The 16,879-nt window shown below is 42.3% G+C and overlaps 4 protein-coding genes across 4 annotated transcripts in view; 2 read left to right on the plus strand and 2 right to left on the minus strand.

The window, feature by feature from the left end:
* LOC126559276 (zinc finger protein 593 homolog) overlaps positions 1–16,879 on the plus strand; it is a 338,322-nt gene that overhangs the window by 278,968 nt on the left and 42,475 nt on the right. The gene's annotated exons all lie outside the window — the stretch shown is intronic.
* On the minus strand, positions 9,388–11,018 carry LOC126559866 (nuclear transcription factor Y subunit beta). The gene is made up of 4 exons (XM_050216039.1): positions 10,874–11,018; positions 10,548–10,789; positions 10,319–10,467; positions 9,388–9,726 (listed from the first exon to the last, which is right to left on the minus strand). Exons 1-4 carry the CDS (start codon positions 10,970–10,972, stop codon positions 9,512–9,514), a joined length of 705 nt encoding a protein of 234 aa, XP_050071996.1. The 5' UTR covers positions 10,973–11,018; the 3' UTR covers positions 9,388–9,511.
* On the plus strand, positions 12,710–14,743 carry LOC126557425 (sodium-independent sulfate anion transporter-like). Its single transcript, XM_050213199.1, has 3 exons — positions 12,710–12,801; positions 12,880–13,541; positions 13,613–14,743. Exons 1-3 carry the CDS (start codon positions 12,726–12,728, stop codon positions 14,741–14,743), a joined length of 1,869 nt encoding a protein of 622 aa, XP_050069156.1. The 5' UTR covers positions 12,710–12,725.
* On the minus strand, positions 15,018–16,456 carry LOC126558187 (zinc finger protein 28-like). The gene is made up of 2 exons (XM_050214152.1): positions 16,329–16,456; positions 15,018–16,185 (listed from the first exon to the last, which is right to left on the minus strand). The coding sequence occupies exons 1-2, from the start codon at positions 16,382–16,384 to the stop codon at positions 15,018–15,020; spliced, it is 1,224 nt and encodes a 407-aa protein (XP_050070109.1). The 5' UTR covers positions 16,385–16,456.

The following is a 16,879-nucleotide window of genomic DNA, read 5'->3' on the forward strand; positions in this document are numbered from 1 at the left end:
GTTATTAATGATTTGTTCTCTTTTTATCGGTATTTTATCGCATGGAAATTAAACGTTCAAAATAATTTCGTTTAAATCCATGGAGACGCCCAGTGCCTCGTATAAAAAAGTATATGTAAAAAAAAAAAAACATTAGAACTGAGAAAAGCAATCTTTTTGTACTAAATGATGCTTTGGCCAATCTTTAGTAAATGTTTTTTTTTTTTTGAATTTCTGATTTATTCGTAGCTGATTAGATGTTTATCTCCAGTTCCTCAGCAATTGCAAAATCGTGAACAAGTTTCTTATAGCTAGAGCATATTTTTGTTTAAAATTTGATTTCTGGAATCGAAAAGCTTTTTAAATTAAATTACTTAAAAAAGAAATAGCAAACTAACCAATATGATCATGTGAAGTAGGTTTGAAAATTTTCAAAGCTCTTTGAAAATATCAAGGGCGCACATGGACTGATGGGTTCGTCATTATCTCAGACAATTATCATATCAAACGTGCGAAATATTCTGACTGTTTTTCATGAATAAATATAAACTCCGAATAGTTATAATCCAATGTCTGAATGTGTTCCACTATTGAAAACTTCGTCGGTCAGGAATAAAACTTAAGGACTCAGAATAATCTCTTTGTACACGAGGATAACTTTCGACTGTTTAGAGTACTAGTGAAGTGCAGCAATGCTACAAAACGGTGATTATGCGAATCGGGGGAACTTTTCTCGGGTAGAGTATACTAGGCAGTACTACGCAAAGTATTAACAAACATTGGTTAATGTTATTGTACTATCAACAGCATTATATTTACGTCGTGAAGTTGTGTAGCGAAAAAAACAAGGTAACAGCAAATTATTTTCAGATATTGTCCCTTGTAAAGAGCTAGTAAATGAATATAAATGCTCGCATACAATCCAATTCCATAATAGAATACATATTGTATACTTAGCTCATGCACATAACAAACTAGCGGACAGTGTGCAAATTGATTGAAGTCTCAAAATGTGTAACTCTGTACACCAAAACGATGTGCAAAGTCAAGCAAAAAAAAAGAATAGACTACTGTACGCCCTGTGACTAAAACGACTGATCCCGCAAAGTGATAGTAAAATCGAAAGTGTCTACCTTGCTACCGTGGGCGCTTAACAACATCCTTCGAAAACAGCCTATGGTGAATCTAAAACAAGTTTCCCACGCTTTTGACGTCGATAAATCAGACCGGAAATTTGCCTTGCATGTTAAGGAAGTGATTCATTAGCCGGTAGTAATGGTTCTTGCTGGTGCTGCAGTATGTGTTTTTCTACCTTTACTCAGTACTGAGTGCTTGTTGTGAATAACACAACACCTTGGCGAAAGGGTTAGTGAGAGAGGGAAAGAGGGTGAGATAAAGAGAGAGAGAGAGCGATAAACTACTAAATGCATAAAACACGACAATGCAATTGCATACATCGTTTTACAAGGCTTAGAATTTCGTGCACCATGCTGGTACCAGCATGCCATGATATGTTGGACGTTGTCCAACAGTACCTGCCCTAGTGCTCGTACCGTTCGTGGAGTAATGATACGGTGAATTTTCAATTATGGGTGTACTTTGCTTCCTGATGAAGCGAGCAAGGTATTTTATAATAACAACTTAAAAAGGCAGTTGATATCAATGCGACGGAAATCCGAGTTTACAATGAAAACGGAATTAATTTATGTCATGTTCAAGCAGTACTTGTTAACATGAAATTTAATGAAAGAATTCGCTCAGATGTAAAGTGTGATCTGTAAATTGTGGCTATCGCTATTACGGTCCACAGTATTCATGGGCCGTGCTCCAAATAATAAACTATCCAGCTACGGAAATTTCGTATAATGTGCAATTTTACAACTTGGAGCTATTTGCTCTTTGGTTCAACACATCTTTTAATTACCTCTAAACCAATCTTGCGCAAAGATGCATTAAACATTGTAGGGTGTGAGCTAATTAACGGAATTCGTTAGTGCTTGCTTATTCAGATTTGTCATGAAGGTTGACATGGTTGAAAGCAGTTCACCTTAGTATGGAGATTGGGGCAAAGTTTATTAATAACGTAAGTTATGTCATATCTCTCATGTCTACTGACAGAGTATGCAAAATTTAACCCAAGAATATGCACGATTTGGCTAGAACGATTTGAAGAACGAATGAAAAAAGTCAGTGATTGAAAAACGGTATTGGAGACAGGCCAAATTTTTTTCAATTTTAATTTTACATCAACTCTATACTTATTCATCTGTGGTTCGAAGATTTGGTTGAATGTGTTACGCCTCATTTTGCATTGTAAATAACTGATCAACTCTGTAGGATCACTACGCACAGTGTGGTTTCTCCATTGCGACAGTCGAATTGTTATCATTTAAATTATTTTAACGCTTTTTAGGAACCTATTTAATCTCCACTGGATCCTTAGCTTAGCCACATATTTCCATGCTCAGTGAACTGATGAGTTTTTACTGAATAACATTTAAAAAAAGCATAAAAGACGAAAACAACGTTTGTTGACTTTATTGAATTAAATCTCGCAAACAAAGGATACAAATATTTGCTTAAATCAACTATTCTCTGCTTGCCTGGCGTATTTTTAATGGCCATTGCTCTTGACCGGAATGTGCAAAACCAATGTCATAAACACGGTTCTATCTGTTTCTGCAAGGTTTCTGTTTCGGCCATTAACTGAACGACTAAACCAGAATCATGCTTTACGAAGCGCAAAACACGGTACGAACTAAAAAAAAAAAACAATGATCATACCAGGACAGCCACGACTAAAAATAACAAAATTTAACATTGCTCAGTACTACGGGAGATCGTAACCTGCTTTGCATGAAGTAACAAAAACACGCACTGGCGGAAGTGTTACCGAATCTTGCCGGCAATGTCATTTGCAAAACCACACACCGGTTATTAACATAATTGGCAGTGTACAAACAAACCGGTAGTGAAATTTTGTAATGGTAGTTTAAAATTTTGAGCTTACGTTTGCGGTTACGTGCTCGCGACGATAAGCAGAAAATGAGCTCAAGTGTTGGTAAAAATGTTTCAAATGTTTGGCCTATGTCCACAGCAGGCTGTTATCCGATCGTTTTACTGATCCTACGGACCTTTAGCGGCGATTACCTTTAGCGAAACCAATCTGTTATGTACACCTAATTATTTCCCTGCTTGTTGTGAATTTATCGTTAACTGGGAACGCTGTCGCTGTACTTTACCTGTCCACGTTCACTTTTAACATGTAACGAATTTGATCCTGAACGACACGTTCTCTCTCACGCGACGGGGGAGCTATTTTTCACTGAAATGTTATCCAAGTAACGGGTGCGTTTATGCTGCAATGAGTGGGGGATGGCACAAAGAAAAAACAAAATCCACTATAATATACACATACGCACAGTTTTGGCGTAACTTTGGGACCAAACACACACACGCACACATCTGCCTACTACCGCGGCTCAATAATATCGACTGAATATGCGAGAGAGTCAGCAGGAAAAAGTGAGAGAACGATGGAAAACCATCAGCTCTCAGCGTTTGATGTGTTTTGTACCGAGGGCTCATCATCTCACTAAACCGAATGATTTTCCTTCACTAACAATAGCATGTCCAGCCGGTTGTTTCGCCTTTTGCTACCACCGCCAATGGTTGGCACATACAATAAGAATGGAAATGATTTTTCCAGATACAGAAAAATTCACCGAACACTCGCCCATTTTGTACGATGTTCCACAGTACAGTATTATATAGCTTGCGTAGTTTGGAAAGATAATTTAATTGTTTCGTTTGCTTTAACCACTATCATATGAGCGCTTGTGTGAAGTATTGCACTTGTTCGCTGATGAAAAGTTGCTTACACTATCACTGCACTAAATCACTTACTACAACAGCAACCAACTGCACTGGAGGAACTTATCCTTAACACTAGTGGACTTTTACGAGCTTACGACAATCAATCCCAATAAGGATTAAAACGGTTTCGAGTTTTTCTTGTCCACCCGTGTGTCGTCTAGATAGATACCTGAACTAGCAAAAAATACAGATCGAACGCAAACGCAAATGACTCTTCTTGCAGGCCGAGAACGTTGCTGCAGACTGCGGATTTCAACCGTCTCTTTCCCGGAAGAACGAGGCGATGAAATGCTGACAGTGCTCGGACATCCTTAACCACCCACGAGCAGCTCTAACTGGTAGAATTCAGGCATCGCTCCTCACGATAGCCGCCGAATGGAGGGACCAAATGCGCACGACAGAGCAAGAGAGAGAAAAAGAGAGAGATTGAGCGAGATTCCCTTATGTCGCAACATACTTTGGGCATGACTTCGGAAGCGAGGGTATGGTAACGAAATTTAATGGTTTTCGTACCAACGACCTTACACCGTGCAGAGCCATACCGGCAAGCGTGGCTGAAGAAGAGAAAAGTGTTGAATTATTCAGCAGTAAAAAAGAGGCAGCCGGTAGGCGTGGGCGTGTGGGTGCTGGAATTGGGGAACTTGTTCGGGAGGCGACAAAATGTAAACGTAAACTTCGAACAAAATATGCATACCATGGAGAGTTAATGATTGTCCGATAAGAGCACGAAGGCTTTAACCGTTTTCACTAAAATCGGTAATGTAATAAAATAAACTTTCTACACCCTTTCGAGGAGCAACGTAAAAGACGAACCATTGGTTTATGAGAAAAGGGACAAGAATTAAAATGTAAGCTGTTCGAAATGTAACTATGAGACAATCAACATAGAACATTCCATAAAATGTTGAGGAAAAAAAGGATGTTTGTTTGTGTGGTAACATAATTTAGCCTGAACAAAATCTTACACCCTCGTAGCATAGTTTAGACATAACTGTTCGGCCGTTGTTGAAAACGCACACCATCGGAGAAAACAGCTGACTGGCGACGGCTTTGGCGGATTTCTCGAATACCCTCAGAAGAACACGTTTGCCTCTGAGCAGCATCGATGCCGAACGTTGAGCGCGTGCGCATATTGTTATGTTCCTTCTCTCATTTACTCACTAACTTACAAGTGCCAGTGTACAGTGTTTCCCAAACTTAACATTAAATGGAATTTTATAAAAATTCTTCTTCTTGACTTACCGACCTCTATAGTCCCGCCAGCCATAGAATGGCATACTAAAATTGCCGATAACCACGTGGTTGGATAGTAGGTCCCCTCACTACGGGGGAACGCGGTTCAGCTGGGATTTGAACCCCGGTTCTGCCATTTGAAGACCGCTGTCGCTGTCGCATATACCACTGGGCCGGGCCGCCCTGTATAGAAGTTACAAATATTTAAATAAAAATTTCATTCACAGATGATCTGCATGGCTCGACTGGCGCAGACAAGGTGTGATTATAATATGTTATTTTCAACTTTATTCTAACGTTTCAGGGCTTTTTTTTTCTTTCGATAATCTATTGTGTGTGAATTCTGGGTCTTCTCGTCCGCAGTACAGATGATACTGATATGTTGGCTCCGAATAGATGATGTCAGTAATATCGTTTTATTTCTGGCTTTTCTTTAGTGCTGAACATTCAGGAATATGATTGGATACTGGTCTTTGTAAGTGAAAGTCCAACTCGTTTTTGTTATTTGAATATTTGTTTACTCATTCCGATGGTCAGATGCCGATATTATGTGCCAATTGACTGTCCCGTTTTTTTTCTGGATAACGCATCAAGGCTGTCTCATCAACACACAATGTACTTAATAGTACTGCTTCAAGTCTATTGCTTGCTATTGATTCGACTTGCCCTCCCAATTTTTCACAGAAAATGGATGTTTTTGACGACTTTTCAACACTTGATTAGAACTGGTTAGAAAGGTTGGTGCAAGTAGAAAAACAAGATAACAGCAATAGCAATGGTGCAGATGACGAATTGGTTCCGCCATCCCTGGATGAGATTGCCTGCGCAATCAAGCAGCTTAAGATCAATAAATATGCTGGAAGTGATGGGGTGGCGTTCGAGCTCTTCAAGTTGGTGCCAAAATGATTACCGTCGTAGCACGATTCTCTATCGGTCTCACAAATTTCTTGACTTCGCGGACGACATCGAGATTATTGGCAACAAGACAGATAAGGTGTGTACATCTGACCCATACAAGAAACAGAAAGAATTGGATCAATGATCAATGCGAGCAAGACGAAACAGCGCGTGATAGGCCCCGGTTAGAAAGTATTAGTTGACAGCGAAATCAAGACATCGGTAACTTCGAACAACGATGTCACCAGTGAAATGAGGAGACGCATTGTGCAGGGCCATCGTGCATACTACTGCCTTCGGTGAGATCCAGAAAAAATCTAGAACGCATGAAATATCACACACTGATTCACAAGTCTCGGACCACCCGAGTGGATGCAAACCGACCATCGTTGGCTGTGTGTTTGAACATGCAGTGCGGAGGAGAAGGATGAATCACGTACGGCTAGCTGAACTATACGGCGAACTGGACATGTTGACGGTGGCGAAAGCCGTCAGGATACGATGACTGAGGCTTGTTACGAGCATACCGGACTAATGCACCACTAAGAAGTTATTGTCAATAACCCGTTTCGAAAAAAATGGATCTTTCCCATCAAAGCACAGCGAGTTCGTTGGCTGAATCAGGTGTAACGGTACCTGTCGGAGATCGGGTGCCTACATGGGTGGGAAGCTACAGCCAGAGATCGAGTATCCTGGATTATGGTCGCATTATTGTCACGATGACGTGCTCATCCGTTGCCCCAGTTGTAAACCGTCCAGCGCTAACTATGCACTCATCCCAACTATGCACTTCTGGAAGGGAGGAAAGGAATATCGTAGACGCTACGCGCTGCTACGCCTCGAATCGCTAAACCAGTGAATTACATCGCCCTGAGGCTGTTTGTTATGGGACTACAGCGCAATCGGATCGACTCACCGGGACTCACTATCTGGCCTTAACCTATTCGTTCCGCCGAGCTGCGACCAAGGCCGATGCTCGACGTACCCGATTTGACGCCTCTGATCCTTTTGAGTATGTGCCGTGAGTTCCACACTGTTTGCGATCGTCACCAACCGAACATGTCACGCACCGCAATTTTCGAAGTGTTTAATTAAAATCAATAAAACAATATCTACGTAGTATGTATTTGCAGTTACCATGATGGATATGGTTCTTTGAAATTTCCGTTTGTATTGGTAGTAATGAATGCAAGATAACTGGTTATATGATTCTTAATGTCTCTGGATGTTACACCGACACACGATTACCCCAAAATGCCTACAGTAAATTCAGTGCCGGAGGTGGCGACAGCCAGGGTCCTTGCCGAATAAAGGGAGTCTCACTGGAGTGAACTTCACTGGTCAGGGGTGTCTCGCCGCTAAATCTCATCGAATCGACATTGAATGTAGAATCATTAAACCGCCACGGACCACCAAACACCTTGATCCGCCACTGAGTAAATAGTTGTCATTCAACGTCCTCATCGTTGGCAGTGTGATATGAGCAAACTAACGCTATCGATTGGAAGTAAATTGTATGTTTTGTTTTATTACACTTAATTAAACTTGGCCCACTGTCTTTCGAAGTATTGGCCAATGGTTCATGTGCCATCAGAGTGTGCATGACTATGGCGTTTGTTCATTTTCGTGCTGTCGATATTCGGTATAAGTTATGAACCCATCGTGATCTTTGTCCATCATTTCCATTATCGGATCAACCAAGGATTGCAACGTAGCGTCGTCATACGGTTGAGCATCATTGTGACTTTCGGCATGCTCTTCGGTAGGCTTTTCGCCGTCACCATGCTCCTTTTCATTGTCTGCAATTGGCAAATGAGTAATTTAAGCAAATTCAAACCTACTGCAGCTGCACGATGATCGATGTTGCTCATATGCATGTACTACCAGTAGACCCCAAATGTGTTGTTGTGTGTGCTTTTCTAAATTGCAGTTATTTTTTCCCCATGTATAGTGATGCACATATTTTATTAGTATAATTTTGATACACAATTAAACGAAAGATGTAAATAAAAAACCCAGCATATTATTTTGACTCCCCCGTAGTATGTTACAGATAAGGAAAGAAAAACGATTCATGCATAACTAGCGACGGGTTGACGAAAGCACAAACTCCGGCCAATCAACAACGCCATCATTGTTGCGATCCATATTTTTCATTACCGCGTCTACAATGCCCGATAGTTGTTCGTCGGTATACGCAACTGGTTCTTGCTGATGTTCACCTTCGCCGCTATCTTTCTCTGAACGAGGAAACAGTGTTTGTTAAAATTAGGCAGACTCTCACCATAGACCACAGATGTTTATCGACTGATAGAACGGCCACACAGGCATAAGCTTACAATGCACTTAGTATGTTTCCCACAACCGCTCACAACCATGAGAATTGAACATTTGGATCGGCATGCAGTTTGTGCTGGTTTTCGTTACCATCCTTCAACAGACCATTTATTGCTCATTTTCCTGCGGGAAAATCGTCACGCCGATTTGCTTCCACATCAGACATCCGATACTCTGTATAATCTACGAAACCATCATTATTCAAATCCATCATCCGCATTACAGAATCGACGATATCTTCCAACTGTTCGTCGGTATATTCTGGCCTGTGCGTTCGTTCTTCGTGGAGTTCTGCTTTATCATCAGCTGTAAAAGCGGATAGTTTAGGGCTCGACGAACAGAAAGTTTAAGATTGCTTCGGTATTCTCTTAACAAACTAACGGTAACACAACGGACGCACAACGATCGGGATGAGAGATTTCGGACACACCGATGAACAATTACCGATGATTGATAGTATAAGACTTTTTTGTTTTCTGTTTTTGTTGTTGTAGTCGCTCGCAACAAAATGTAATTCTTCCCAATTTCATTTCCACCCTTCTACCCTTGCCACAAGGAAACTTAAACGAAACAAACACATACATTCACAACACACATGATCAAGCGTACGATCACTTACATTCATAAAAAAAAACAAATAAAAGTCAACATTGTTGTGCGTGTGGTCTTCTCTGCTGCTGTATCCGAAATGGCTGCCATAAATCTTGTTTTCCTATTACACTTGTTTTCGTACACCAACCATTTAAATTTCCTATAAACCACCTTTCTTTTCATATAAATAAATGCAACATGATACACATTAGCATCGTTCACGTTTGCGTATTGTTTTAGAAGCACTTAGAATGTTATGATCAATCACAAAACAGACAAATATGGACGAAACGGCAACAGTACATGTGTAAATGATTTTTGTTGTGGTTTTGTTTTGCGGAACACGGAACTAATACTGATGTACGCTATTCGATAATCCAAACGGTTCGTGTACTATGATTTTGTTCGGGAATGTGTCAATTTAAGATTCAACTGTTCAGGTTTAGATGTAGAAATTCTCTCCTCCGTTAAATCCAGAAGATCGCACGGTCACTTTATACGAGGACCTAGGCTTTACAAGCTCAGAGTTATTAGTTTATCAGTCTCTCTCGGATATAACGAAACCAGTTCTGTCAACTGTGATGAACGAAAACACATACTAATGGTGTGGCTGTTGCTGCTGTTGCTGGTCTTGCTGTTGTTGCTGGGCTGCTTTGTGTTGTGCGCGCACAAATTCCGGATAGTCGATGAAACCATCTTGATTATGATCGTCTGAGTTAAGAATCGGATCGATCAGCGCAGACAGCTCGTCGTTGGAGAATATTTTCTCCTCGTGCTGCGGATGGCCACTGTTTTCTTGTGCCTTGCCTTGTTCTGCATCGTTTTAGCACCATGACGAATGCGATAGCGAGGAATGATAGGAAAATAGATGGTGTCGTTTTAAAATACAACCAAATGACACAGGCGTGCGAAACAACACGTGGTAGGGTCGGTAGTTAATGTACGTTTTCAACTGTTTTGTGTTTGTTTTCTTTTGTGCGCTGTTGCTTACGTGACATTAGTAAAAAAAAGTTGTTGAGAAAAACGGTGTCCAGTGTCATTTCACGTAGAAGGGAAAGCGCGTACACGCCGTTAACGTCTGTTAGTGTTTACTCTTCCACCACATATACGAAATCTCTTGAGCTTTGCCGGAAATGGTACTTATTATAAACTTAGCAGGTCATCCAGCACCACAAAGACAAAGAGTACCAACACCGCATGCACGATATAGCAAATATTTAACACGTAGACAAGAAATGCCCATGGTCATATCTCCCCCCAATGAAATGTCACTGTACATATTGCACATGATTTAGCGGCTTATGGTTGGCAAAATGTACGAAGCAGCCCAATTGCGAACAAACACAAACACGCACCAAAAAAGAGAGCAAACAAAAAGTGATAGCTTATGACGCGTAAAACTTACCGTGCCAATGGATGAGCGATTTTATCAGCTCACAACCATCCAGCTTGTTGTTGTTGTCCGAATCGTGCATTTTAAAGTAATGGAACTGTAGTTCTTGTTCGCTCATTTTGCTCGTATCAATCGGCACTTCCATATGTTCGGCAATGTGCCTGCAGAAGGGAAAGTTATCGAGTTATTATACTTGTTTTTCCAAGATCCCCATTAACATATGGACGGGTTCAAATCGTACTGTTTCTCTTGTTGTAAATTCCCGGTATGAAGCACTTGCTGCTGACCATGCTCGCCATGATGTTGCTGCTGCTGCTGTTGCTGGTGTGGCTGCTGATGCTGTTGCTGAAATTGTTGTTGTTGCTGGTATTGGGGCTGTTGTTGCTGCTGTTGCTGTGGTGGTTGTTGATGATATTGTGGCTGCTGCTGTTGAGGAGCTTGTTGATACTGTGGAGGAGGTGGCTGATATTGTTGTTGTTGTTGCTGCTGGAATATATTATGAACACCATTCAATGATCAATGATACAGCACACACAACTTTCCTGAACAATTGTTGACAAAACTTACATAATGGTTTGGATTAACACCAGGTGCTACACGTTGGCAAATAGTCAACGATGCAAGCTGCATCAATATGCCCAAGGTTATCAACACGCACTGCTTCATTGTAACTCGGTTCCTTGAACACGTCGCGACGATGCGGCTATGCTTTCTATCGCGGTTCGGCGGACTTAAACAAACTTTCACTTTTATCCAGCAGGCGAACTATGTGCAACTCGAACGTAATCGATCTAATCCATCCAGGAAATCGTTAGAAGGTGATGATACTAGCGTGTTACTGGGAATACGATACGTTGCGCTCTATGCGTGGAAGGTTAAAGGTCCGTCTTTAAAAACTCATGCATATACATTCCACCAAGGCTGGTATGGGAGAACCACGTAGGAGCCGAAATTTTTGACAACAAGATCGATTGTTTACGGACCTATTTGACAGCAAGGATGACAGCTAAATTCGGCATCGGCTTATATTGCCTGCTGCAAAACTTTACCATTATTCAAACGTGTCCCTTTTTGTAGATGGAAGGATTCGCAGCGCGACAAAGTTGTAGTGATTCTTAATATATTTTCATATTTACTACATTTATTTATTGAAGTACTTGTAAAACAATCTTCCACTGTGCTTCTGGTTCATTTACATGTGTTTCTTACATAAAGGTTGCACTTTGGGATTTCTTCAGTACACGTAGGTGCTTTGCTTATGTGTTGTGCTTTTTAAGCTTCCCAAGTTATGAGCTTCCTACCAAATACACAACAGCTTTTTGAAAGGGAGCAATCACACGAGCTCTTGTAATTGTGCATATGAACTTGATTTCAAAACTGGCTTGTAGTGTGCATGATAAAAGTAAATGCATTTCCTGCGAGTTGATGCGTTGATGTAGGGATTTAATTTGTACATTATATGTTAATGCATAAACGGATTCAAAGCTGAATGTTGTTAAGTCGTTCTGGGTCCAGCTTGCGTTATTTAAACCTAGAATCATCCCATACGTTGACAGGTTTTTTTGTAGTCGTGTAATATGTACGAAGAAAATTCTGTTTGCACAGTTTGTATTTCGCCACGAACAGCAGTACCAAAAATCTGTTCTTTGCCTGATAAATTCGGCCAAACATGAGTCTGGCACTTTTAGTCTTCGTTAAGCAAGCAAAATGAGAATTTTGGTCTTACCAGCGATAGTACTGATTTTTGTAGTGGCCAGCGTACTGGCGGGGGACGATGTGCAATCTACGTGCAAACTATTTACGGCGGAGGTAGTATCTTCGATTGCCTGCAAAATGTATTGCGTGATTAAAGGCAAAACTGGAGGGTACTGTAATAGCGAAGGCTTGTGTACGTGCCGTGCAGAGGATCTACACTTTTTACTGAAGCCACTAGTAAATAAAATCTAATGGCTAAGTGCAGCTTAAACCGGTTTTTGGCGTTTTATTGTCCACATTCAAATATCACAGTCGGCTGATGCTGGTTGCGGGCATCTCGTGCAGGTTGCTTATCGATCCCCAGTGGTCCGACAGTCATTTAAACTGATAATGTTATTTTGTGGCATATTTGCTTCGCTTCGTTCACGACACAGTATCTGACTATCCCAAGGAAGCACGCCGCACATACGCAACGTAGCTAATTGAATAGAGCTTATCACTGGTCAGCGTTTTCCGCCTTGTTTGCTGTTTTTATTGATGCGAAAGCGTGATGCAGTCAGACAGTCGCTTCAATCCCACCCAGCTGAAAGCAATGACTACTTTGTAGCTCAAATGACAACCTGTAGCGACAAATTCGTCTGATAATCGGACTGGCTGTTCGTTCGTTGTCAAGGAAACGATTTCGTTTTTTTTTTGCTACACCGCATTGAAGTTCACCCAGAAGATGTCAAAAGATGCAGGCAACCCAGTGCAAGCAGAAATGCCGCGAATATCCCGACTGGTGGAGAATCAAAATGACGGTAAATATGGTAGATAGAGCTTTGTGCTGTGTTTCTAAAGCGAAGCTAATGCTTGTATTGAATCGTCTCCACAAACAGAGCGTTTTATCAACAACGACTATCGAGAATCACCGCCGAGGGAAGTTTTGTTTTGGTTGCGCCGGCGGGCAAGAGTATTGTGGAGCTATTCGATGGTAAAAAAATGTCTTCCGGTACTGTCCTGGTTACCCAAGTATCAGTGCTCGTACGTGATGTACGATGTAATAGCAGGTATCACCGTCGCCTTAACTGCTATCCCACAAAGCATCGCATACGGCATCCTTTCCAACCTAGGCCCAGAGTACGGGCTGTACTCGAACGTGTTGGGTTGCCTGGCGTACGCTGTGTTCGGCAGTGTGAAGGATGTTACGATTGCTCCAACATCGCTCACCGCCATAATGGTGCAAGACGTTGTGAAGGAACTGGAATATGGTACGGCCCTGCTCACGTTCCTGGCCGCTGTGGTAACTATCTCTTTCGGTGTCTTAAATCTGGGAGTGCTCGTAAGATTTATTTCTATACCTGTTGTGATGGGCTTCACATCCGCTGCTTGTTTGACCATCGGAAGCGCTCAAATACGCTCCCTGTTGGGCATTAAAACGCAAGGAAAGCGTAGCGACTTTGTTACCTCCTGGACAAACGTATTCACCCATCTGGATGAAGTTCGAATGGCCGATTGTCTGCTTGGTTGTTGTTCGATCTTTGTTCTCTGTTCTTTGCGGGTGAGTAGTACGGAATGGCAGAATGACATGAGTAAACTCGATTCCACCTTGGTTTTTATTTTATTTTGCAGCTAACAAAAGACTTGGGCGAAGGGAGATGGCGAACTTTTTTCAAATATTTTGCTTTGTTACGAAACGCACTGATTGTAGTGATAGGAGCCGCACTGGCATACTGCCTGACGACGGATATGGACAATCCCATCTTTAACTTGACCGGCCACGTTCCGGCCGGATTGCCCAGCTTTCAAGTGCCTCCGTTTTCGTACACGAATGAAAACGGTACCGTGTACAGTTTTGTCGATATGTTACATGTAATGCGAACTTCGATCATTACAATCCCGCTAGTTACCACACTGGAAATTGTGTCGGTTGGCAAAGCATTTTCGAAGGGAAAAATTATAGACGCCACCCAGGAAATGATTGCGCTAGGAATTGCCAATCTGCTCGTCTCGTTTTGTTCCCCATTGCCCGTAGCTGGTTCGTTTACCCGGTCGGCGCTGAATCACAGCAGTGGCGTTCGAACAACGATGAGCTGTGCGGTAACGGCTGTGATGTTGACACTGTCCCTGGCCTTGCTCACCAATGCGATATACTACATTCCCAAGACAACACTCGCATCGGTGGTCATTGCGGCAATGCTGTTTATGGTGGATTACGAAGAAATCGGCAACATTTGGCGTACCAAAAAGCTGGACATGATTCCTTTTTTGGCAACGGCTTTGGCCTGTTTGTTCTACGAGCTAGACTACGGTATACTGGTAGGCATCGGCATAAACTGTTGCCTATTGCTGTATCTGATGTCCTGTCCCGGGCTATCGGGAGAAGAGATTCAGCTGGTTGGGCTGCGGATACTGTTGGTCAAGATTGATCAATCGCTTGCCTTTTCCTCTGCCGAATGCTTACGTGATTGGATAATGAAACGGATTGTGCAGCGCGATAACATCGATCTCGTGGTGATTGATGGACAGAATGTTCATTTTGCCGACACGACGGTAGTTAAGAACTTTGTCAATATCGAGGAGGATCTGAATACGCGACAGATACGGCTCATGTTATGGCGCTTTCAGGCCAATGTAGCCCTAGCGCTACTGCGCATGCGAAAGGAACTTTTCATCGGAATGCTGCGAGCGGATGTGCAGCTACAGGATGCTGTTGCACGATGGAAATATCTGAACCAATTACCACTGGATTCCATCAACTGAAAATGTACGAAATTAAAGTTTTTATATAAATTTTTAGTCCAAAGACCACTATCCACACAAAAGAGGCCAAGAAAAATAAGAACAAACTTAGATACATTACACTTGCTTGGTGGTTACTTTTATTCTAATAGTGGTACTTGCATGGATTATGTTCAATGGTAAATGAATGTTACTATGTATCTCCGAAACGCGGAAATATCGCGTTGTTTTAGCAGCCATTTGGTCGTTCGAGAGACATTCTACTGGAACAGATAGATGCATTTACACCACGGTACTAATCTCTGTGAGATAATTGCGAGCCTAGATGTGCGAGGTGGTGGTTGTCTTGTTGCGGGTGCTGTAGTATTATATTGTTTTGTTGTAAACTAGATTGCTGCTGATGTTGCTGTATGTGATGTAGTTGCGCATGGTGCTGCAAGGAGCTTAAATTAAGATTGTGTGCATTATGGCTCGGTTGGTGCCTCCGGTAGTCTTGCAGGCGAGTGAATACTCGGGGACAAAATTCACATTTGATTGTTTTTGGTTCTTCGGCAGGTGTGCTACGCGGTGTGATGGCAACTGGTGGTGGAGGTGGAGGTGGTTTGCGCACCAGCTGATGCTTTGTCATATGCCGCTTCCATTGTATGTGCTGCGAAAAGCAATCGTTGCATATTTCGCACACGTACGGTTTCTCTCCCGTGTGCGTTCGTATGTGGTATCGCAGATGATGACTGTATTTGAATGACTTAGGACAATATGGACACTGGCGATCGCGCACTTCTTCGTGCACGGCTTTCATGTGTCTGGCAAGGGATCTTTTTTCGCGAAACTGAGCCAAACACTCCATGCACTGGTAAGGTCGTTCATCGGCATGCTCTGCCAAATGGATCATCCAAGCATCACGATCCGGAAAAAGCTTGCTACAAACCATACACCGGTGATCCTTACTACCAGGACTAGCCTCTACCTCCGTTTTTAACAACAACGGTGTGGACGATGAATCGGTACTGCTATGAAATGCTCCCATCAGTTCGCCGATTCCATTCAAACTAGTAATAGCTTCTGCAATAATACTGCTCTCGGTAAGACAATCGTCGTTTGTATAGTCTTCACCAGCTGTCAGGCCTGCACAGCTACCCCCACCAGGAGGGACAAAGTGCACACCGTCTTCCTCGGTCATTTCCACCTTCACGGTGATTTGCTCCAGAAGACCACGCTTCGTACGGATGATTTCGTCACAGTGTTTACTTCGTTGCTGAAATTGGTGAATTTCCTCTAGTATCGATAGGCACGCAAAACACAATCCTGCCGGATAGTCGTCCCGCACACTGATATGAATGCCGGCGCACTTTCTTATCTTTTCCGTCATCTCACGTATCAGGCCTCCGTGCTGTGGGAAGAGAGGATGCACATTGGTTTCGGAGAAACATAATCGACAGTACGTCTCGGGATTATCGTTGGGTCTGTGTGAATTCGTGAAAAAGAGGGTAACAAACATAGACAAACGTTAACAACTTTGTTGCTTTCAACGTATCACAAAAACGAATGAGGTTTGTAGTGTGAACGAGAGTGGTCAAAACAGCACCATTTGTGTGAACTTCCTTACACGTCTTCCCGTAGTTCGGATTCGGAACTGCCTTTTGTTTGTGCTGTCGGTTCCATATTGCACTTGCGAATACTCGCGCCGCTTGGCCAATATCGCCGGGATTAGAAACCGTTGGCTCTAACCGGCCAGATCTCACAGGCCGTGCAATATTTGTCGTTTTTGCAATCCGTTCTGTGTAGAGAGCCCTGGTACGGATGCTATCATCTATTTACAAATTGCATTTGAAGTATTGATAATTTGTTTACATGTCATCGAGTTCTCTCCAAGAGCCAAGCAAAACACAGTGAGATAGGTATCGCTTTCGGTCAAGGTATCTCTAGAGTTCTCGGTTCTCGTTTTTTGACAGCCAAAAATGAAAGATTTGTGTCGACCGTTTTATGCGTGTTACCTTCGCATGACACAAACTTTTCTTGTGCATGCGGAAACATGTTCAAACTGCAAAAGCACGAATGAAAATGACTGCAAACACGTCGTTTTACGAGCTGTCGATTGTATGGCGTACCATAGACGAAATCAGTAGCAAATTTGCACGGGCTAATTTTATTTCATAA

The sequence above is a fragment of the Anopheles maculipalpis genome, chromosome 2RL (genome assembly GCF_943734695.1).
Source record: "Anopheles maculipalpis chromosome 2RL, idAnoMacuDA_375_x, whole genome shotgun sequence".
Taxonomy (NCBI): domain Eukaryota; kingdom Metazoa; phylum Arthropoda; class Insecta; order Diptera; family Culicidae; genus Anopheles; species Anopheles maculipalpis.